Source organism: Pelodiscus sinensis, chromosome 30 (assembly GCF_049634645.1).
Source record: "Pelodiscus sinensis isolate JC-2024 chromosome 30, ASM4963464v1, whole genome shotgun sequence".
Lineage (NCBI taxonomy): Eukaryota > Metazoa > Chordata > Testudines > Trionychidae > Pelodiscus > Pelodiscus sinensis.
In genome coordinates, this window is record NC_134740.1 from 2,525,231 (window position 1) to 2,547,473 (window position 22,243).

General features: G+C 56.9%; 3 protein-coding genes across 6 annotated transcripts in view; 1 reads left to right on the forward strand and 2 right to left on the reverse strand.

Annotated features, from left to right (window-relative positions):
* Nucleotides 1-2,966: 2,966 nt before the first annotated feature.
* LOC102461598 (granzyme B-like) lies at nucleotides 2,967-13,018 on the reverse strand. 2 transcript variants are annotated; one of them, XM_075912273.1, is made up of 4 exons: nucleotides 12,902-13,018; nucleotides 10,293-10,438; nucleotides 6,663-6,929; nucleotides 2,967-6,548 (listed from the first exon to the last, which is right to left on the reverse strand). In XM_075912273.1, the coding sequence occupies exons 2-4, from the start codon at nucleotides 10,389-10,391 to the stop codon at nucleotides 6,432-6,434; spliced, it is 483 nt and encodes a 160-aa protein (XP_075768388.1). In that variant the 5' UTR covers nucleotides 10,392-10,438; nucleotides 12,902-13,018; the 3' UTR covers nucleotides 2,967-6,431. The 2 variants fall into 2 exon arrangements, with proteins under 2 accessions (XP_075768388.1, XP_075768387.1); XM_075912272.1 differs by lacking the exon at nucleotides 12,902-13,018 and having other exon boundaries at nucleotides 10,293-10,671.
* On the forward strand, nucleotides 12,968-16,664 carry EMC4 (ER membrane protein complex subunit 4). 2 transcript variants are annotated; one of them, XM_075912270.1, is made up of 6 exons: nucleotides 12,968-13,103; nucleotides 13,789-13,874; nucleotides 15,401-15,515; nucleotides 15,616-15,769; nucleotides 15,850-16,010; nucleotides 16,087-16,664. In XM_075912270.1, the coding sequence occupies exons 2-6, from the start codon at nucleotides 13,795-13,797 to the stop codon at nucleotides 16,120-16,122; spliced, it is 546 nt and encodes a 181-aa protein (XP_075768385.1). In that variant the 5' UTR covers nucleotides 12,968-13,103; nucleotides 13,789-13,794; the 3' UTR covers nucleotides 16,123-16,664. The 2 variants fall into 2 exon arrangements, with proteins under 2 accessions (XP_075768385.1, XP_075768386.1); XM_075912271.1 differs by lacking the exon at nucleotides 12,968-13,103.
* Nucleotides 16,665-16,695: 31 nt separating this feature from the next.
* Nucleotides 16,696-22,243, reverse strand: part of SLC12A6 (solute carrier family 12 member 6) — a 28,362-nt gene continuing 22,814 nt past the window's right edge. For both annotated transcript variants that reach the window (XM_075912269.1, XM_075912268.1), the window contains 10 exons: nucleotides 21,353-21,472; nucleotides 21,008-21,112; nucleotides 20,760-20,928; nucleotides 18,816-19,011; nucleotides 18,564-18,733; nucleotides 18,350-18,481; nucleotides 17,653-17,760; nucleotides 17,410-17,579; nucleotides 17,104-17,237; nucleotides 16,696-17,027 (listed from right to left, as the gene is read on the reverse strand). In XM_075912269.1, the coding sequence (XP_075768384.1) occupies nucleotides 16,936-17,027; nucleotides 17,104-17,237; nucleotides 17,410-17,579; nucleotides 17,653-17,760; nucleotides 18,350-18,481; nucleotides 18,564-18,733; nucleotides 18,816-19,011; nucleotides 20,760-20,928; nucleotides 21,008-21,112; nucleotides 21,353-21,472 (1,396 nt within the window). In that variant the 3' untranslated portion in view covers nucleotides 16,696-16,935. The remainder of the gene's footprint in view (nucleotides 17,028-17,103; nucleotides 17,238-17,409; nucleotides 17,580-17,652; nucleotides 17,761-18,349; nucleotides 18,482-18,563; nucleotides 18,734-18,815; nucleotides 19,012-20,759; nucleotides 20,929-21,007; nucleotides 21,113-21,352; nucleotides 21,473-22,243) is intronic.

The following is a 22,243-nucleotide window of genomic DNA, read 5'->3' on the forward strand; positions in this document are numbered from 1 at the left end:
GGAGCTGTGACCGGGCAGTGCTATGGGCAAATGACACATTGGAGCTGGGAAGAAACCCCAGGTGTTTTGGCTTCCAGCACCCTCCCTGCCTTTCCCCGGGCTCCAAAACTTGCCTCAAAAGGTTTGGTTCAAAAACTTCCCCCCAAAATACTAATATCCGGCTTTTGGGGACCCGTTGGCACCACCCAAGTAATTCCAATAAAATCAGGGAAGCAATGGCTTGGGAAATCCCTCCCAAAGGCAAAGTTCTCCCTCTTTCCCCAACCTCCGTTCTGCTCTGAGTTGGGAAAACAAAGCGGCTACGTCTAGACTGGCATGATTTTGCGTAAATACGTTTAACGGAAACGTTTTTCCGTTAAAAGTATTGGCGCAAAAGCGCGTCTCGATTGGCATGGATGCTTTTGCGCTTTTGCCAATCTAGACGCGCTTTTGCGCAAAAAAGCCCCAATCGCCATTTTAGCTACCACGTTGTCTACACTGGCCCTCTTGCGTAAAAGCATTTGTGCAAGAGGGCTTTTGCCTGAATGGGAGAGTCATTGTATTTGTGCGAGAACACTGGCGATCATACATGAGATCGTCAGTGTTCTTGAGCAAATTCAAGCCGCCAGTGTAGACGGCTGGCAAGTTTTTGCGCAAAAGCACTTGCTTTTACGCAAAAACTTGCCAGTCTAGACACAGCCAGGGAGTCCACAGACAAGAATGGACTTAAGGGTGGACTTCACCACCATTAGGCGGGTGGAGAGGCACTGAGATGGGTTCCTGAGGAAAGTAGTGGAGTCTCCATCCCTAGAGGTGTTTAAATCCTGACTTGACAAATCCCTGGCCGGGTTGATTTAGTTGGGGCTGGACTTGATGACCTTCTGAGGTCTCTTCCAGCTCTATGGTTCTATGACTCTGTCCTAGTAACTAGGCCCTGAGTCCTAAGGACACAAGAAGCAACCAATCCCGGGTAATTAAAAAAAAAGAAACAATCTTTTATTATCAAAACAAAACTACAGCTGCAAGTATCGTAAATTGGCTAGATGGAAAGAGCCACCATTTGATACGAATACTTGGGAGGAAAATCCCTCTGGGCTATAAGGCTTAGTTATAAAAGAGAAAAAACAATTAGCCAGCTCAGACATGCTTTCCAACCCCCAAACAAGGAAACCAATAAACCCTGATGAACTAGCTACATTTTTCCCAGCTTACACATTGCAAGAAGTCTGTTCTCTCATCCCCCTCAATAGCTGGGGGGAAATGATCTGATCTCAAACAAAGACGCGAGAGAAAAACCCCTCTTTTCCAGTTTGAATTTCCTATCTGCATTGTTATTGGCTGATTGCCCAACACCTTGGCTAGGTATGTGAATGAAACCCCTTAGTCACCAGGGGATCACCACTCCCGATTATGATAAACCCCCTTTCAGAACTGGGGTTTCTGAGGGTCCCAGCTGGACAAGGGATGAGCGATTACTGAGTTTGCATGTGTCCGTACATAAAAAAAAAAACAATTTTCTTCTATGAAATGGAAGGTGGGAACATAAGACTTGCTTTGTGCATTGTCCCCCATCAGCATCCTTCTTAACGGGGCCCACTCAAACTTTCCCCTGCCCGTCACGACAGGTTTCCAGAGTTCCAACTCCTTCCGAGACGTTGGATGCAAATCTTCGGCTGCCTTGTAAAAGTCCTGCCCCTTAATTTCTCCTCTCTCAACCACAGACTGCAGCAGGCTCTCTGTGGTTGTGTCTAGCGACAAAGATGGCAAATGAAATTTAATGTAAATAAATGTAAAGTAATGCACATTGGAAAAAATAACCCCAACTATACATACAATATGATGAAGGCTAATTTAGCTACAACTAATCTGGAAAGAGAGCTTGAAGTTATCATGGATAGTTCTCTGGAAACATCCATGCAGTGTACAGCGGCAGTCAAAAAAGAAATAGGATGTTAGGAATTATTAAAAAGGGATAGAAAATAAGACAAAGAATATCTTACTACCCCTATATAAAATCATGGTACGCCCACATCTTAAATACTGCGTATAGATGTGGTCTCCTCACCTCAAAAGAGATATTTTGGCATTAGAAAAGGTTCAGAAAAGGCAATTAAAATGATTAGGGGTTTGGAACAGGTCCTATATGAGGAGAGGTTAAAGCGACTGGGACTTTCAGTTTAGAAAAGAGGAGACTGAGGGGGGATATGATAGAGATCTATAAAATCATGAGTGGTGTGGAGAGGGTGAATAAAGAAAAGTTATTTACTTGTTCCCATAATATAGGAACTGGAGGACACCAAATGAAACGAATGGGCAGCAGGTTTAAAACAAATAAAATAAAGTTCTCCTTCACACAGTGCACAGGCAACCTGTGGAACTCCTTGCCAGAGGAGGCTGTGAAGGTTAGGACTATAACAGAATTTAAAGAGAAGCTAGTTCATGGAGGTTAGGTCCATAATAGGCTATCAGCCAGGGGATAGAATTGGTGTCCCTGGCCTCTGTTTGTCAGAGGCTGGAGAAGGATGGCAGGAGACAAATCGCTTGATCATTGTCCTTGGTCCACCCCCTCTGGGGCACCTGGCACTGGCCACTGTCTGCAGACAAGACGCTGGGCTAGATGGGCCTTTGGTCTGAGCCAGTGTGGCCATTCATATATTCTGATGTTAAAGAGCGAACAAGAAAAGATATGCAAATGGAAAACCACAGTTTGAGTATCTTTTCCCGCTTTTCCCCCACGCCCCGTGACAGACAGGACAAACCTTTCTCTGAGGTGTGGGCTGAATTATTTGCTAGGGGATGGGGGCAGAGAGCATCTTCTCTCCCCGATGAGCCGCTTTTCTCGATTGCCTCGGCCGTCTTCAGAGAGGTGGCAGTGTGCTCACTGGCCGAAGCAAGCCCCGGTGTGGTGTGAGGGTGTCATGGTGTAACGGCGTGTCGGGTTCCCCCCGATCCTGCAGCCCCGTAGCAGTAAGAACAGACTCCGCCAGTCATAGAATAGAGGGTTTATTGCTCCGGCAGGGTACAGCACAGCAGACGTGATGTGGTTACAGGAGTCAGGGCCCGGATGCCTCAGGCCCCTTGGGTTAGTGGGTCTATCGCTCCCCTCAACCCTCAGCATCCAGCTTAGGCTGTTCCCTTCATGTTTTCTAGCCCCAAACTGCCTCGCTCCCAGATCTTGCCCTCCATCCAGGTGGCCGTCTCTGCTTCCCTTCCTTTGTCCCTTGCCCTGGGAAGAGCAGTGTTATCTGCTCAAGCTGGGAGTAGGTGTCTGAGCCAATCCACATGTGGGTGAGACAGTGGGAATCGCATCACAGTGCAGGGGAACCCCTGGTTACAGAGCAAACAGCCCCCCACTATGGCACACATGGCCAGGAGGGATGGCCAGCAGCCTGGGGACTACGGGGTTAACTATGTCCCTGTACCTCACCAGGTATCTGCTCAGCTAACAGAAAGGCAGGTAGGGATTTCAAACTGAAACAAAGGAATTTTGGGGGGTTTCCCTCCTTTGTCAATGAGCCAGTTTGTTCTCTAGATACTGAGGGAGAAAGAAGACACGTCATTCTCCCAGAAAAAGAATCTTCATCACGTGGAAATAAAGTCTAGATAAATCCATCAGGTTTGATTGTTTTCTGAGCTGGGAATTTGGATGTGATGTCTGTGCTGTTAGAAATGGGTTTTCCTTTCTTTGGTAACTAAGTTTTGGCCAATGAGGGAATCCTCCGTGAGTATATTAATTGATGGCTCTTACCCTCTAGCCATTCCAACTATGCTTCTAACTGGAGTATTGTTTTAATAATAAAAGTTCTTACTTTTTATTTTTAATTAACCTGGTATTGGTTGATTTCTGTGTCTGGGAAAATCTGTCTGTGGGATCTGCAGGCTTCTGAGGAGGAGACAGCAATCACAGACAGCAGCTTGTATCTTCTCTTTTCTTTTCAAGCTCTTTGGAGCTCTTTGGGTGCCCTGAGGTTGGTTTCACATGTTCACCCCTGTTTGTGGGTTCAAAAGCACTTGATGGTGGCAGCGGGTTCCCCAAAATCCAAGAATTAGGATGGGGGGGGGGGTTGTACCGAAGCCTGTAGAGATCAGATTTGTGGGTTGCTTTTGCGGGGCCCCACTTTTGCATTCATTGCAGAGAACAGCCTTGATGGAGGGTCACCGGAGACTTTCTTGGACCGTGGGGGGCATTGAGGGAGTGGCCACACCGCCCATCCCCAAGGCCTCCTCCCCACCAGGGACTTGCCGTTTTCACTCCATGTTGTTTTCACAGCACGTTTGGCACCACCGGCGTCTGCAGGAGTGTTGCCGGCAGACAAAACGAGGATTTTTTTCCACTGGTGAATTCCTAGGTGAGTATATTAACGCAGAACTTTTTTTCAGTTGGAAATACTTCCTGCCGGTGCTTTTTTTGTGATGATACTGCCCGGTACCGGCACCTCCAGATGCAATACCCGCATCTCCAGTCAGAGCTTACCCAGAAAGAATGGAGTGTACCGGCGCCTCTATACGCAAATGTCTGACAGTCAGCTGGGCTACGTGTCTTAAAGGGGTCACATGTCTTAAAAGGGCAATGCTGGCCTCACCCCAGTTTTGCTTCGCCCCCCCCCCCCCAACAATTTTTCCTCTGGAATACTGACATGTTTTTTTTTTTAAACAAAAAAAGCACTGCTTCCTGCTCTCCATCGGTCCGCCCGAGGCTGATATGGCTGCAGAGCAGCTGCCTATCCAAGAGATCTGCCCATCCACAGATGGGCGTTATTCCTGCAGGACGAAATTCCCCAATCGTGGCCGCATTTTTCTTGTTTCCTTCGGGATTCCGCGTGATGCTTTTAAAGAGCTAATTTCCCAAAGCGGAAAATACTTGATAGTCTCAGAATTATTTTCAAAACTTTTTCCAGGCTCATCACTTTCGTGCCAAGCTCTTCTGAGCCGAGAAGCTGGAGGATTCACTGGGAACAGGACTATTAGGGTGGTAGTTTGTTGTGTGGTTGCAGCCAAATCAGGATAGGAACAGAGAAAAGGTGGGCAAGGGGAGAGCTTTGATTTACACGTTTGGGAAACAGCTGGCTTTCATAGAATCATAGAGCTGGAAGAGACCTCAGAAGGTCATCAAGTCCAGCCCCCTGTCCAAAGCAGGACCAATCCCAACTTTCACTTGTGTGTCGCTTGGGTACGTCGAAGAGATCTGTGCAAATCGAAATCCTGCCTCTCTCACCAACCGAAGTTGGTCCAGTAAAACCGATTCCTTCACTCGCCTTGCCTAATAATTTTTTTTAAATCTTTTCGATTCAATATTATTTTCCCTTATTTTTTTATCCATCTCACCACCATTTTGGGCTGGAATTTTATTGACCACACAGGAATAAAATTGCTGCCCTATTTCTCTCCTTGCTTTCCGTCCAGCCCCGAAGACAATGGGATGTTTTCACGTGTTGACACGGTGATAAAATGTCAAAGATATTGATTGTAAAACTCAGCCTGATTCTTTCCTTCCACCCAATGTGAGAGCCACCCACACATAGAAATGTATTCTGAGTAAGTTTTTCCAGCAAAAACTGCTACAAACTTTAGAAAAAGATGGGGGGGAAGGGAAACTGAATGTTCTTATTTTGACCACAAAAAAGAAGTTTGGATTGAATTTTCCAGAAAAATGTTATACATATAGTGATCAACTACAAAACTGGTTGTTGTTTTTTTTTCAAATGTTGTGGTTCTGACACAAATACTCAGACACATAGTGCTGTAAAAACACAAAGAAAAGGTGGATTAGGATACATCTTTCAACCAGCTCAAAAATGGGACTTTTTCAGATCTGCATGAAATGTTTTTGTTGGTGTTTCAAAGGTTAACCCTCGTCCGTCCACTGTAACTCAAAAAGAGAAGGTGCAAAAAGTCCATAACATTTTTCCACTTGATTTAGTGTCCGGTGGAACTGTTTGTAGAATAGATCGGATGTTTCTTATCCACTTTGTCGACCAAAGCGAACATTTTCACGGAGGAAAAATCCTGATTTTGAAAGCGTTCGAGGCAATATAAAAAAAAGTCAAATGAAACAAAAGAATCTTTAACCGCTGGAACAAACACTGTCCAATTCTGTCAGTAGCCGATACTTCACAGATCTACAGTTAGACAAGGTGGGTGAGGTGGTCTCTTTGATTGGGCCAGTCTCTCTGATCCAAGTTGTCTCTCTAATATCCTGGCATCCGGCTGTTAATCTGCAAAACTCAATTTTCTAAGGCTGGTGACGGGGCTTTCTAAAAGAAAACACAACGGGTAGGACTGATAAGATGCTATTTATTGATTGGCTTTACCACCAGCCCATCATCATCGCCTCTGGGCTGCAGGCTGGATTTATCCCCAGGGGAGTTCACTGAGGCGTGCCGTGTCCATTTTACAGCCAGGAAACAGAGGCAGGTGCTTCAATCCTGCTGCTTTCTTATTTCTGCCTTGATTCACGGGACATATGCGGAGATGCTGGTGAACACCCTGGGTGGGGACCCGTCGTTTTTGCCATAGGAGACGATGCCCTGGGCCATGCCATCACACACCAGGGGGCCCCCAGAGTCACCCTGTGAAACAAAGGCCAAGTTTTGCAATTGGTGTCAGCCATCCGTCCCGTGGGTGCGGGAACCAGAGTAGAATCAGGTCTCCACGTCGCCCCCTGCTGGGCTGGGGATGCTTACCCGAAAGGTCGATTTCTCGACTTCCCAGGGGTCACCTACGCAGAGCATGGTGGTGGAGTCGAACCAGTGATAGCACCAGCACCAGCACCTCTCCGCCTCCACCACCTTCAAGTCCACCTCCTGCAGCTTGCTTGGCAGGACAAAACCCCGGGCGCGGGTATTCCCCCAGCCTGCCACATTGCAAACGTCTCCTGGCATCACCTCCTCGCCTTCCTGGGGCAGGGGGAGGAGCTGCACCGCCTTCGTCAGCCTGGCTTTGTCCTCCAGCTGTAAGAAGAGAGGGGTTGGGACAGCGTGGCAGCAAGGCCTACTGGATAAAGCACAGGGCTGGGAGTCAGGAGACATGGGCTCTGCTCCTAGATCTGTTCAGTGCCGCTCAGTGCCTCAGTTTCCCCTCCAACTCTTTGTCTATTTACAGTGGGAGCTCTTTGGAGCAAAGCTCTGCCTAGCCATGTCTGCAAGTTACAGCCCGACGGGGCCCTGCTCTTTGTCAGGGTGGACAGCACCACGGGGCCCTGATCTCGATCTACAAAGAACTTACCAGGCCACGTTTTGTAAAGGATTCTATTTCGTGGGAGAGTCAAGGTTGCGTATGGGTGAGAAAAGCTCACAAGATCCCTGCCCCGTGTGTGTCCAGGGACAGGAACGCGCTGGCCAATCTAAAGGGGCGTTTTCGGAATGTTTCAAGTTTTAAACGAAATCAGACGCAAAAAAGTGAAAAATTGCGGTGAAAAGAAATCCATGTTGAAAATCAGAGGATTCCGCCCCCCATGCTTTCTGTCACTGAACCTTTTTTCCCGACAGTGAAAAACAAAACAAGAAAGGAACCATGTGTGGGAATGTGTGTGCCTTTTTAAACTGCTCTACACCTTTTTCCCAGTGGGGAACAGTAAACAACAGAGATAAACCTTTCTCTCTCATTCCTTCTCGCTTTTTTTTATCTTTTATCCCCAACTGGATGACTGGAAAACTGAAAAAACAACAAACAGTCTTGCAGAAGCTTAGGCTGTGTCTACACTGCCGGGTTTTTCTCGGCAGAAAATATGCAGATCGGGCTCTCATTTGCATACCTTCCGCCAATCCGTTTTGCGGAAGAGGAAATGCAAATGGAGTGCTCATTTGCATATCTTCTTCTGATCCTTTTAGCGGAAGAGGTTTTGCCAATAAAAAGCCCTGTGCTGACGGGGCCATTTGTCGGAAAAAACCCTTTTTTGCACGATCCCTCATTCCTCAGAAAACGAGGTTTACAGGATCTTGCAAAAAAGATGATTTTTTTATGACAAATGGCCCCATCGGAATGGGGCTTTTTATTGGCAAAACCTCTTCTGCAAAAAGACATGCAGATATCTTTGCATGTCTTCTGACAAAAAAACCCGACAGTGTAGACATAGCTTTAGAGACTAAGGTGCTGCTAGACTATTTGTTGTTGTTTAAGTTTTTCCAGCCGGGCTACTTCTACTCTACGAGTTGTCTCAGCAAAACATATGCTAACGAGCAGGGCTGGACAAATCCGCTCGCTCATGGCGAGTAGATTTTAGCAGCTGGCGAGCTGTGACGGGGCAGGGCCGCCCCGTGGCGGTGAGAGCGACCCGCTCCGCACACCAGCGGCGCCGACCCCCGTGTTGCACAGGGAGCGCGGTGTTCTGACAGCGATCTGTGCGGCTTGTTCCCGTGTGGCTGCCCAGCTGAGTGGCGTTGAGGGGGGACGAGTCCTGGGACGGGAGCCGGAAGCAGGGATGGGGAGTAGGGCAGGGCCGGCGCTTACGTGCGTCCCTGACATCAGGGGGAGAGGCGCCGGCGCAAGAGAGCGCCTCATTCAAAAGGGGAGCAGAGGAGAGTAACGGAGGGAGAGGGGAGAACAGAGGAGTGCGGTGGGTGGAGGAGTGAAGGTGAGAGTGGAGGAGAGAGGAGGGGGACGGGAGTCGGAGGAGGTCAGAGAAGGCAGGACGGACACGGGGAGTGGAGCAGAGAGCAGAGCATGGGACAGAGGATGTGAAAGGAGAAGCGGAGATAGGAAGCAGCCCAGTGCAGAGACACTAAGGAGCCCTGTCCTGGGCTGCTTCCTACCTCCGCTTCTCCTTTCACGTCCTCTGTCCCCAGGCTCTGCTCTCTGCTCCAGTCCCCGTCTCCCTCCTGCCTCCTCTGACCTCCGTCTCCCACCCTTCACTCCTCCACCCGCCGCCATCTTCTAGCACCCTCCTCTGTTCTCCCCTCTCCCGCCGTTAATCTCCTCTCTGCCGCTCTCCTCTACTCCCCTTTTGAATGCGGCGCTCTCTTGCGCCGGCGCCTCTCCCCCTGACGTCAAGCCCTGCTAATAGGGACTCATTTGCAGGAGTCGTGATCTCATTGGCATATTTTCTGCCGATCTGTTTTTGCCCTAGGGGTTTCTGTACAACAGGGGCTGTGTCTAGACTGGCAAGATTTTGTGCAAATACTTTTAATGGAAAAGTTTTTCCGTTAAAAGTATTTGCGCAAGAGAGCAAGAGAGTATTTGCGCAAGAGAGTATTTGCGCAAGAGTGAACGCGTCCGTGGAACTGAATAAGGACGGAGTTATTAATGTCAAGTCATGCACTGGAGTTACGGGATGGCAGTGTGCTCCAGTGGATAGAGTGCTGGAAGAGGACTCGGGAGACCTGGCTCTATTCACAGGCCTGGGGGATGACCTTGAACAAGTCACTGCCCTTCTGTATTCCTCAGTTTCCCTAACCATAGAACAAGGATTTGTACCTTCCAAGGCCAGTAGATGAGCCACTGTGCTCATATACCCCTTCTTTTCTTGGTTCAGCTACATATCCTGAGCTCGAGTCATGAGTAGGGTTCAGAATTAACAGCATGTCTGAGGTATCCTTAAATTCCCTCCCTTTAATAACAAGTCCTGGGCCTCTCTAAGACTGGAGGACAAGAGATCGTGTGGGTGAGATTTGGGGATCTGGACCCTTCTGGTTCGCTGTTATAGGAACATACCGGCTGTGTCTGCACTGGCATGAATTTCCGGAAATGCTTAAAACAGAATAGTTTTTGTTATAAGTATTTCCGGAAAAAGAGCGTTTACATTGGCAGGCTGCTTTTCCGGAAAAGCCCTTTTTCCGGAAAAGCATCTGTGGCCAATGTAGACGCGCTTTTCCGGAAAAGAGCCCCAATCGTCATTTTCACGATTGAGGCTTTTTTCCGGAAAAGACTACTGGGCTGTCTACACTGGCCCTTTTCCGGAACAGTGTTCCGGAATAAGGACTTATGCCCGAGCGGGAGCAGAGTAGCTTTTCCGGAATAGCGGCTGATTTTGTACAGTAGAGCGTCATTGCTTTTCCGGAAATTCAAGGGCCAGTGTAGACAACTCGCAGCTTATTCCGTAAAAGCGTCTGATTTTCCGGAATAAGTGGCCCAGTGTAGACACAGCCAGCATGTCTACCCGCACAGGCTAGAATGATCATCCAGGCTCCGTTATTGCATATACGTTGTTAACTCTGAACCCTACTGATGACAACATAAATATCTGCACATTAGCGGAGCCCCGGGCAGTGTGAACATTCCCACCTATCCCTGGTCATAAAGCCACAGCGGATGCCTCTTTGGGGGATTTCCCCATGGGCAGCAACGTTGAAACTGAGGGGCCCGACACAGGCACTTACCCCGTTACAGTGCGCAGCCGTCAGCACAAAGTCCTGTCGGATCAGGAACCCTCCACACCGGACCTGTCCCAACTCGGTGGTGATGCTGAGGAAGGCCATGTGAGATTTTGAGTGGCGCTTGGCTTCCTTCCCCCCGAGGATCTGGCCTGGTGGAGATATACCCACCTAAGGACAGGTGCCATGTCGGCCTCGGGGGGCAGGTTAGCTGGACTCTGCATCACCCCTCCGGGAAACAAACTCGACCCGAGCACGGTGCACACTAGGGCTTCCCGGCTGGGTCCTAGTGCAAGCAGAACGCCCGTGGGAGATGTCTCTGACCCCCCGACATCCCCTTTAATCCCCTCAACGTTCCCTTGAATTCCCCCGACATCCCCTTTAATCCCCTCAACATTCCCTTGAATTCCCCCCGACATCCCCTTTAATCCCCTCAACGTTCCCTTGAATTCCCCCGACATCCCCTTTAATCCCCTCAACATTCCCTTGAATTCCCCCGACATCCCCTTTAATCCCCTCAACATTCCCTTGAATTCCCCCGACATCCCCTTTAATTCCCTCAACATTCCCTTGAATTCCCCCGACATCCCCTTTAATTCCCTCAACATTCCCTTGAATTCCCCCGACATCCCCTTTAATCCCCTCAACGTTCCCTTGAATTCCCCCGACATCCCCTTTAATTCCCTCAACGTTCCCTTTAATTCCCCCGACATCCCCTTTAATCCCCTCAACGTTCCCTTTAATTCCCCCGACAGCCCCTTTAATTCCCTCAACGTTCCCTTTAATTCCCCCCGACATCCCCTTTAATCCCCTCAACGTTCCCTTGAATTCCCCCGACATCCCCTTTAATCCCCTCAACGTTCCCTTGAATTCCCCCGACATCCCCTTTAATTCCCTCAACATTCCCTTGAATTCCCCCCGACATCCCCTTTAATTCCCTCAACGTTCCCTTTAATTCACCCGACATCCCCTTTAATCCCCTCAACATTCCCTTGAATTCCCCCCGACATCCCCTTTAATCCCCTCAACGTTCCCTTGAATTCCCCCCGACATCCCCTTTAATCCCCTCAACGTTCCCTTGAATTCCCCCCGACATCCCCTTTAATTCCCTCAACGTTCCCTTTAATTCCCCCGACATCCCCTTTAATCCCCTCAACGTTCCCTTGAATTCCCCCCGACATCCCCTTTAATCCCCTCAACGTTCCCTTGAATTCCCCCGACATCCCCTTTAATTCCCTCAACGTTCCCTTTAATTCCCCCGACATCCCCTTTAATTCCCTCAACATTCCCTTGAATTCCCCCGACATCCCCTTTAATTCCCTCAACGTTCCCTTTAATTCCCCCGACATCCCCTTTAATCCCCTCAACGTTCCCTTTAATTCCCCCGACATCCCCTTTAATCCCCTCAACGTTCCCTTGAATTCCCCCGACATCCCCTTTAATTCCCTCAACGTTCCCTTTAATTCCCCCGACATCCCCTTTAATTCCCTCAACATTCCCTTGAATTCCCCCGACATCCCCTTTAATTCCCTCAACGTTCCCTTTAATTCCCCCGACATCCCCTTTAATTCCCTCAACGTTCCCTTGAATTCCCCCGACATCCCCTTTAATTCCCTCAACGTTCCCTTTAATTCCCCCGACATCCCCTTTAATTCCCTCAACGTTCCCTTGAATTCCCCCCGACATCCCCTTTAATCCCCTCAACGTTCCCTTGAATTCCCCCGACATCCCCTTTAATTCCCTCAACGTTCCCTTGAATTCCCCCGACATCCCCTTTAATCCCCTCAACGTTCCCTTGAATTCCCCCGACATCCCCTTTAATTCCCTCAACGTTCCCTTGAATTCCCCCGACATCCCCTTTAATCCCCTCAACGTTCCCTTTAATTCCCCCGACATCCCCTTTAATTCCCTCAACATTCCCTTGAATTCCCCCGACATCCCCTTTAATCCCCTCAACGTTCCCTTTAATTCCCCCGACATCCCCTTTAATCCCCTCAACATTCCCTTTAATTCCCCCGACATCCCCTTTAATCCCCTCAACGTTCCCTTTAATTCCCCCGACATCCCCTTTAATCCCCTCAACGTTCCCTTTAATTCCCCCCGACATCCCCTTTAATCCCCTCAATGTTCCCTTGAATTCCCCCGACATCCCCTTTAATCCCCTCAACGTTCCCTTTAATTCCCCCCGACATCCCCTTTAATCCCCTCAATGTTCCCTTGAATTCCCCCCGACATCCCCTTTAATTCCCTCAACGTTCCCTTGAATTCCCCCGACATCCCCTTTAATCCCCTCAACGTTCCCTTTAATTCCCCCCGACATCCCCTTTAATCCCCTCAATGTTCCCTTGAATTCCCCCGACATCCCCTTTAATTCCCTCAACATTCCCTTGAATTCCCCCGACATCCCCTTTAATTCCCTCAACGTTCCCTTGAATTCCCCCGACATCCCCTTTAATTCCCTCAACCTTCCCTTTAATTCCCCCCGACATCCCCTTGAATTCCCCCCGACATCCCCTTTAATTCCCTCAACGTTCCCTTTAATTCCCCCTCCCCCCCCGTCTCGCACTATAATCCCGCCGACGCTCCCTGCCCCGCCCTCCCCTTTAATTCCCAACCGTCGCTTTAGCGCCCCGCGCGCGCCCCGGGCTGCCCGGCGGGAAAAGCGCTGGGGGGTGGGCGGGGCGATCGCGGGGGCCTCGCTCTGGCCAAGCCCCGCCCCGCGCTGCCGGAGACCGGAAGTGCCGCGCCGGGGCGGAAGTCGGTGCCGCGGGGCGGAAGCGGAAGTTGATCCCGAGCGGGGCCGGCAGCGTCCGCGGGGTGAGGGGGGGTCCCGGGGGGGTCTCGGTGCTGACTGTCCCGGCGCTGCAGGCGGGGGGGCCCCGCAGGGGGGGTCCCGGGGGGGTCTCGGTGCTGACTGTCCCGGCGCTGCAGGCGGGGGGGCCCCGCAGGGGGGGGTCCCGGGGGGGTCTCGGTGCTGACTGTCCCGGTGCTGCAGGCGGTGGGGCCCCGCAGGGGGGGTCCTAGGGGGGTCTCGGTGCTGACTGTCCCGGCGCTGCAGGCGGGGGGGGCCCGCGGGGGGGGGTCCCAGGGGGGTCTCGGTGCTGACTGTCCCGGCGCTGCAGGCGGGGGGGCCCCGCAGGGGGGGGTCCCGGGGGGGTCTCGGTGCTGACTGTCCCGGCGCTGCAGGCGGGGGGGCCCCGCAGGGGGGGTCCCGGGGGGGTCTCGGTGCTGACTGTCCCGGCGCTGCAGGCGGGGGGGCCCCGCAGGGGGGGGTCCCGGGGGGGTCTCGGTGCTGACTGTCCCGGCGCTGCAGGCGGGGGGGCCCCGCGGGGGGGGGTCCCGGGGGGGTCTCGGTGCTGACTGTCCCGGCGCTGCAGGCGGGGGGGCCCCGCAGGGGGGGTCCTAGGGGGGTCTCGGTGCTGACTGTCCCGCGCTGCAGGCGATGGGCCCCGCAGGGGGGGGTCCCAGGGGGGTCTCGGTGCTGACTGTCCCGGTGCTGCAGGCGGCGATGGGGACCCCGCTGGTGACGAGCCGGGGCCGGCGCTTCAAGTGGGCCATCGAGCTGGGCGGCCCGGGCAGTGGGGGCAGGTGAGGGGGCCGGGCCCCGCGCTCCTCTTCCCCCCCCACACAGCTCCCTCCCAGCGGGTTGTATGGGGGGGTTCTCCCCCCGCCCCAGAGCTGGCTGCATCTGGCCCCCCCGTCCCACCACGGCGCTGTGTGGGGCTGGACCCTCCCCTCCCCAGAGCCAGCTGCATCTCGGCCCCAGGCAGCGTGACATGCGGCTGTCCCCACTCTCCACCCCAGAGCCGGCTGCACCTCGGTGCCAAGGAAGCTGTCCTGGGTGGCGTTATGTGTGGCTGCCCCCCACACCAGAGCTGGCTGCACCTCGGTGCCAAGGAAGCTGTCCTGGGTGGCGTTATGTGTGGCTGCCCCCCACACCAGAGCCAGCTGCATCTCGGTGCCAAGGAAGCTGTCCTGGGTGGCGTTATGTGCGGCTGCCCCCCACCCCAGAGCTGGCTGCACCTCGGTGCCAAGGAAGCTGTCCTGGGTGGTGTTATGTGTGGCTGCCCCCCACCTGTCCCACCCCAGAGCCAGCTGCACCTCAGCCCCTGGCGGGCTGTCCTGTGCTGTGTGGCCCCCACCTGTCCCACCCCAGAGCTGGCTGCACCTCGGTGCCAAGGAAGCTGTCCTGGGTGGTGTTATGTGTGGCTGCCCCCCACCTGTCCCGCCCCAGAGCCAGCTGCACCTCAGCCCCTGGCGAGCTGTCCCGTGCTGTGTGGCCCCCACCTGTCCCACCCCAGAGCCAGCTGCATCTCAGCCCCTGGCGAGCTGTCCCGTGCTGTGTGGCCCCCACCTGTCCCACCCCAGAGCCAGCTGCATCTCAGCCCCTGGCGAGCTGTCCCGTGCTGTGTGGCCCCCACCTGTCCCACCCCAGAGCCAGCTGCATCTCAGCCCCTGGCGGGCTGTCCCGTGCTGTGTGGCCCCCACCTGTCCCACCCCAGAGCCAGCTGCATCTCAGCCCCTGGCGGGCTGTCCCGTGCTGTGTGGCCCCCACCTGTCCCACCCCAGAGCCAGCTGCATCTCAGCCCCTGGCGGGCTGTCCCGTGCTGTGTGGCCCCCACCTGTCCCACCCCAGAGCCAGCTGCATCTCAGCCCCTGGCGGGCTGTCCCGTGCTGTGTGGCCCCCACCTGTCCCACCCCAGAGCCAGCTGCATCTCAGCCCCTGGCGGGCTGTCCCGTGCTGTGTGGCCCCCACCTGTCCCACCCCAGAGCCAGCTGCATCTCAGCCCCTGGCGGGCTGTCCCGTGCTGTGTGGCCCCCACCTGTCCCACCCCAGAGCCAGCTGCATCTCAGCCCCTGGCGGGCTGTCCTGTGCTGTGTGGCCCCCACCTGTCCCACCCCAGAGCCAGCTGCACCTCAGCCCCTGGCGGGCTGTCCTGTGCTGTGTGGCCCCCACCTGTCCCGCCCCAGAGCTGACGGTCTCAGTGCTAGGCAAGCTACCCCCTCCTTCCCCTCATTGCTGCATTGTGTGTGGCTGGTCCCTCCCCACCCCAGAGCTGGCCGCACCGCCCTGGGCCTACGCTGTCTCCCCACACCTCCTCTCTCCCCCCCAGGGGCCGCAGCGACCGGAGCAGTGGCCAGGGCGAGTCCCTCTACCCCGTGGGCTACTCCGACAAGCAGGTGCCCGACACCAGCGTCCAGGAGACCGACCGCATCCTCGTGGAGAAGGTACGGCTGCAGGAGCCCCTGGGCTCTCCGTGGGGCACGGGGCGGGGGCGGGGCCTGGGGGCAAGCCCCCCTCTGACCCCCCTGCTCCTCCCCCCACCAGCGGTGCTGGGACGTGGCGCTGGGGCCGCTGAAGCAAATCCCCATGAACCTCTTCATCATGTACATGGCCGGGAACACCATCTCCATCTTCCCCACCATGATGGTGTGCATGATGGCCTGGCGCCCCCTGCAGGCCCTCATGGCCATCTCCGCCAGTGAGTATCGCCCCCCTGCTCGCCCCCACGACCGCCCCACACCCCGCCCCCCGGCTGACACGCCTCTCCCTGCCCCCCAGCCTTCAAGCTGCTGGAGAGCTCCAGCCAGAAGCTGCTGCAGGGGCTGGTGTATCTGATCGGGAACCTGCTGGGGCTGGCCCTGGCCGTCTACAAGTGCCAGTCTATGGGGCTGCTGCCCACCCACGCCTCCGACTGGCTGGCCTTCATCGAGCCCCCCGAGGTGAGGGGGGGACGGTGGGGGGGATTGTGGGGGGCTGGTAGGGAACCGCTGACCCTCCTCTCCCTTCTCCTTGCAGCGCATGGAATACAGTGGTGGGGGCCTGCTGCTGTGACCCACGGCGCCCCCTCACTTGGAAATAATGGTGTGGAATAAAGCTGCTACCTGGCGCCCCTCCAGTCCCTGCTGTGGGGGGAAAGGGGGCACCCCACAAGCACAGTCTGTGGGGGAAGGGGAGCACCCCCCCCAGGAGTCTGGCTCCTCCCTCCAGCACCTGCAGCCGCACTACTATATAAAATTTTATTTTTTACATAGTTCTGGTACAGAGCAAAAAAAAAAAGCCCTCCTACCCCCCCAACACTGTTAAGCGGGGCTTGACCCCCAATAAATTACCCCCCCACCCCCTGGCAGCTACCAGGCCCTGCCTTCCAGCTGGAGCTGTAGGAGAGAAGATTGGATTTGTCTGTTTCAAGGCTGCCCAGGAAGCCGGGGCTCCAGAAACCGCTTGTCCAACCTGACATGATTAGTGGGGAGGGAAGAGAACCGGAGGGCTCGGTGGGGCTAGGACCCCACTTCTCCCCCTTTCCGCATCAGTAGCCCCACCTGCTGCCAGGGCACTGGGGCAGGCGTGAGTGTGAAATAAAAAGTTAAGCCACACGCATGAGTTGGTGTCTCCTTGGTGGCTGGAGCCTGGAAGAGGGGGCCAGGGTGGGGCAGTGGGCTACCCCCCAGCGCAGGAGGGTGGGCGACCCACAGCGCTCCTACCCCCCGAAGCAGCGGCCAAGGGGAAGGAAGCAAAGCAGCTTTGGCACAGTGTGGTGACGGGCGATCCCTTCCCCTCCCTGCCCGGCTGGGTCTAATCCCCGTCCCCGTGGGTCCCACCCCCCGTTCCTTGGCCTGCGGCTGCCCCACGGCCCTTCGGGGCGCTCTAGGAGTAGATGGTGATGACTTCGCTGCCTCCGCCGCGCACCAGCAGCACCCGCTCCAGCCCCTCGGTCAGCACCTCCAGGAACTCCATGTCTGGGGGGGGCGGGTCAAGGAGCCAACACGGGCCGGCCCGGGACAGACAGACGGACGGACACACCCCCAAGGATACAGTTCTCGTCGCCCGCAGGGTTGCGGGGCGGCCCAGGCATGTTGAGCAGCACCAGCCTGGCCTCGTGGGACTTGTTGACGATCACCTCGTTGAGCTTGACGGCCGTGTGCATGCGCCGCACGTTGGACTGGTCTCTGCGGGGGGCAGGGGGTCAGGGCGGGCTGGGGGAGAGACAGGGCAAGGCGGCTCCCCCCCCGCCCCGCTGAGTGCCAGGGGTCCCCCCGGGGAAGGAGACGTTCCTGGCCGCGTGTGGGCGTCGCCACAGCCCCCCAGGACGGCGGGGGGTGGAAGAAGCGGGGGGCTCACGGTTTCATGTTGAGCAGATCCTGCATGGCCCTGTGCCCGCGGGCGGCCATGTACTTGTCCTTGGTCCAGGTCATGTGCACCCGCTCCTGGTAGGTCTCCGTCTCCTCGTCCTCGTCGGAGCCGATGCTGGTCAGGCGCAGCATGGAGTTCCGGTCCTTCACCAGCTGGGCCTGCGGGGGGGCAGGAGGGGTGAGGGGGGGTTGGGGGGCAGGAGGGGGAGCAGCCCGTCCCCACCCGGCTCACCTCCCGGTCCCGCTCCGTCTTGGAGAGCCGCATGTGCCGCAGCATCTGGGAACGTTGCTCCATCATGAGGGTGCGCTCGTAGGTGTAGGCCGAGATGTCGCTGTCATGCTGCGGGGGGGGGTAGGTGGGGTGAGCAGGGGGGGGCCCACACCCCCCCTCCCGGACCTGGGCGTCCCAGCTCCTGCTCCAACCCCTGGGCAAAGCTGTGCCCCATAGCGAGGGGCAGAAAGGCTGCAGTGCCCCAGGCACTCCTCCCTCCCACTCTTCAGCCATGGCTGGCTCCCCGCCCCCTGCCAGGGTCCTGCCTGTCCACGGGCAGCCCCTCCCCTCCACTCCCCGGGTCCTGCCTGTCCAGGGGCAGCCCCCCCCCCCCACTCCCCGGGTCCTATGGGCAGCCCCCCCCCACTCCCAGGGTCCTGCCTGTCCAGGGGCAGCCCCCCCCCCACTCCCCGGGTCCTATGGGCAGCCCCCCCCCACTCTCAGGGTCCTGCCTGTCCACGGGCAGCCCCCCCCCCACTCCCCGGGTCCTATGGGCAGCCCCCCCCCACTCTCAGGGTCCTGCCTGTCCACGGGCAGCCCCCCCCACTCTCAGGGTCCTGCCTGTCCAGGGGCAGCCCCCCCCCTCCACTCCCCGGGTCCTGCCTGTCCAGGGGCAGCCCCCCCCCCCACTCCCCGGCCGCCCCCTTGCGCCTCTCACCATCTCCACCACCTCCACCTCGGCCTGGATGCGCAGGTGGTACAGGAAGGTGGCCAGGTCCTTCTTCATCTGGATGCTGTTGTCCTCCAGCTGGGCCACGGTGAAGATGCGGATGCTGCATTTCCGCCACACCTGGAGAGACAGGGGAAGGGGTCAGCGCCCCCCCCGAGGCCGGCTCCGCCCCCCCCGGCTCCCCCGCCTCCCCCCCACGCACCTTGTGCTGCTTGAGCAGGAAGGGCAGCAGCATGAGCATGCCCCCGTCGTGCACGATCCACCACACGTCGATGTGGCCCTCGGCGAAGGGCTCCGCGTTGCCGGGGTAGAAGGCCACGTTCTTGGCCACCAGCAGGGCCAGGCGGGCGGCCGTGCTGACCCGCACGGTGCCTACGGGGACCAGACGGGGGTCAGAGGGGCCCTGCCGGAGAAGGGGGCGTCCCCAGCCTGCCCCCCTTCCCTCCCCACGTACCGATGAAGGTCTTCCAGGCCCGGGCGTCTTCGCTCTGCCGCCAGGCGTTGGGCCAGCCCATCACCACCGTGTTGTGCTTCATGCCGCCCAGGCCGCAGGACTGGATGAGGTGGGAGATGCCCTCCCGCACCTTGGCCGCCACCACCAGCTGGCAGAAGCCCTTCACCCGCTCCGCCTCCATCAGGTGCTTGATGGTCTGCAAGCCACACACAGAGGGGGGGGACTGTCGGGGGCTGTGTCTGGTGGGGCGCTGCCGGTTGGGTTGTGTAAGCCGGGTTTGGTGGCAGCGGCTAGGTACGGCCGCAAACTCCACCGCAAGTTGGGGAGGAATTGTGGACAGAAGTTGTTTTTAAGTCGGGGTGGGGAATTAAGGTCCGGCCCCCAACTTCCCTGGATCCGGCCCCCGTGGCTCAGCTCTGCCCCCCAGCAATGGGGAGCCAGCGCAGGGCACACACAATCCACCAGCCTCGCCCCCCCAGGCTCTGGTGTCATGGCCATGACGGTTAACTATGTCCCCTGTGCCTAGCCAGGTAGGCTATGTCTAGACTGCAGGCTTCTTTCGAAAGATCACGTCTAGACTGCAGGCGGATCTTTCGAAAGAGAAATCCGCTTTTTCGAAAGAGAGCACCCAGCGAGTCTGGATGCTCTCTTTCGAAGACGGCCTCTTTACATTGAAGAACGCCTTCTTTCGAAAGAGGAACTTTCGAAAGAAGGCGTTCTTCCTCGTGAAATGAGGTTTACCGCCATCAAAAGAAAAGCCGCGTTCTTTCGAAATAATTTCGAAAGAACGCGGCTTGAGTCTGGACGCAGGGGAAGTTTTTTCGGGAAAAGGCTACTTTTCCCGAAAAAACCCCTGAGTCTGGACACGGCCGTAGCGATCAGCCAACAGAATTGCAGGATTTTCAAACGGACAAAGGAATTTGGGGGTTTTCCTCCTTTGTCTCCGAGCCCGTTTTGCTCTCTAGCTACTGAGGGAGACAGAGGACACGTCTCTCCCCAAGAAAAAGACTCCATCACGGGTAAGTAGGGTAAAGTCTAGCTACAGCCGTTAGGTTTGATTGTTTTCTGGGCTGGGAATTTGGATCTTTTGTCTGTGCTGTTAGAAGTGGGTTTCCCTCTTTTACAACTAAGTTTTGGCCCATGGGGCAATCCTTCCCGGGGCTATTAATTGGTGGCTCTTACCCTCTAGCCCCTCCCGCTACTTGTAACTGGGGTGCTGTTTTGATAAGAAAAGTTCTTTCTTTTGTATTTAACTTAGTACGGGGTCACTGGCGTGTCCTGGTTTTACTTTAGGGCTGATTTCCCAAGCCATCTCCTCCCTGGTTTTTCTCTTACCAATACTTGGGCTGGGGGCAGCGGGTTTTATCTTCCAAAATCCGGATATTAGGATTTCGGGGGAAGGTTTTGTACCGAAGCCTGGAGAGATCAGGTTTTGGGGTTGCGTTGGCGGGCCCCCACGTCTGCATTCATCGTGCCAGAGAGGGGAACAGCCTCGACAGTGGGGAATGTCTCTCTCCTCAGATCGGGGGCACGTTGGCGAGCGTTTGGTTTGTCTTTTCTTTGGTTTCTCACTTGTGGGGGGCCCCGGATTGATTTTGATGAGTCAGCGCCCCGTCCTGTCCCCAACCCAAAAAAAGGCTCTTCCTGGGTCTAAGAAATCCTGCCTGTTCCTCTGTAAAAGAAACGGCATCATGCGAATGACCCGTCCCGCGGGGAAGAGAAAGCCGGGGCGCCGAACGGGTACCAAGCAGGGCTCAAAACCACCAGAGGGGCGGAATCGGGGACCCTGAGCACAGAGATGCCCCCGGGACGGAGACTGAGCGGGAGATATTCTGGGGGAGAAGCTGGCGTCGGCCGGTGGGCGATGCTGCCAAGCCGCGCCGTGGGGACCCCCGGCTCTGAAGTGGGGCGTGTGGGGCGGCTCCCCCCGCCCCTTCCGCTGACCTGCTCGGCCGCCAGCGCCTCGGCGTAGTTCTCCAGGAAGTTGCCCACCATGACGGAGCCCACGATGGTCAGCCCTTTGCCCGCCTTGAGCTGGGAGGCGAAGGTGAGCAGGCGCGGGTGCTTGACGTGCAGGTCTTCGTCCAGCTTCAGCAGCACCAGCAGCTGGGGCCTGCGGGGAGGCAGGGGTCAGGCGGGGGGGGGGGGGGGGGAGGCTCCTCCCACGGAGAAAGGGGGCGGGGCTCTCCTACCTCCAGTTCTTGGTGTGGGGCGGCCCCTCCTCCAGGCGCAGCAGGGCGAAGCGGGCGGCACTCAGCGACAGGCCCCGGATGCCGTCGCCCCACTCCTTCTCGGCTCTGCGGGGGGGAGAGACGGGGCTCAGCCACAGCCTGCCCACCTCACCCCAAGGAGGCGGGGCCACAGCTGGGGAAACTGAGGCAGGGGGTGGGCCACCCTAACCCATCAGACAGGATTTCCTGCAGGCAGGGGAGATGCCCGCTGGCCCCTGGCGGGCAGGGAAGGGCCGGAGGTCAGGGAACCGGGGGCCCAGCCCCAGCGGGGCCCGGCCTGGGGGGCGAGGGGGGAGGGGGACGCACCCCTGGTACTCGATATACTTGTAGATCATGCCGGCGATCACCATGGCGACGATGGCGTAATACCAGGACGACACAAACATGAGGGCCAGGCAGATGCTCATGCCCACGAAGGAGAGCGCCCTGCAGGCGGGGGAGAGAACAGTCCAGACCCCACAGCGACCCCCAGGGATGGGGAGAGAGCCCGGGAACCAGCCCCCCTGCTCTCACCACTAGCCCCCACTCCCCTCCCAGAGCTGGGGAGAGAACCCGGGAACCAGCCCCCCCGCTCTCACCACTAGCCCCCACTCCCCTCCCAGAGCTGGGGAGAGAGCCCAGGAACCAGCCCCCCCGCTGCTCTAACCACTAGCCCCCACTCCCCTCCCAGAGCTGGGGAGAGAGCCCGGGAACCAGCCCCCCCGCTCTCACCACTAGCCCCCACTCCCCTCCCAGAGCTGGGGAGAGAGCCCAGGAACCAGCCCCCCCGCTGCTCTAACCACTAGCCCCCACTCCCCTCCCAGAGCTGGGGTGAGAACCCGGGAACCAGCCCCCCCGCTCTCACCACTAGCCCCCACTCCCCTCCCAGAGCTGGGGAGAGAACCCGGGAACCAGCCCCCCCGCTCTCACCACTAGCCCCCACTCCCCTCCCAGAGCTGGGGAGAGAACCCGGGCGCCCAGCCCCCCTGCTCTCACCACTAGCCCCCACTCCCCTCCCAGAGCTGGGGAGAGAACCCGGGAACCAGCCCCCCCACTCTCACCACTAGCCCCCACTCCCCTCCCAGAGCTGGGGAGAGAACCCGGGAACCAGCCCCCCCCGCTCTAACCACTAGCCCCCACTCCCCTCCCAGGGCTGGGGAGAGAACCCGGGAACCAGCCCCCCCGCTCTCACCACTAGCCCCCACTCCCCTCCCAGAG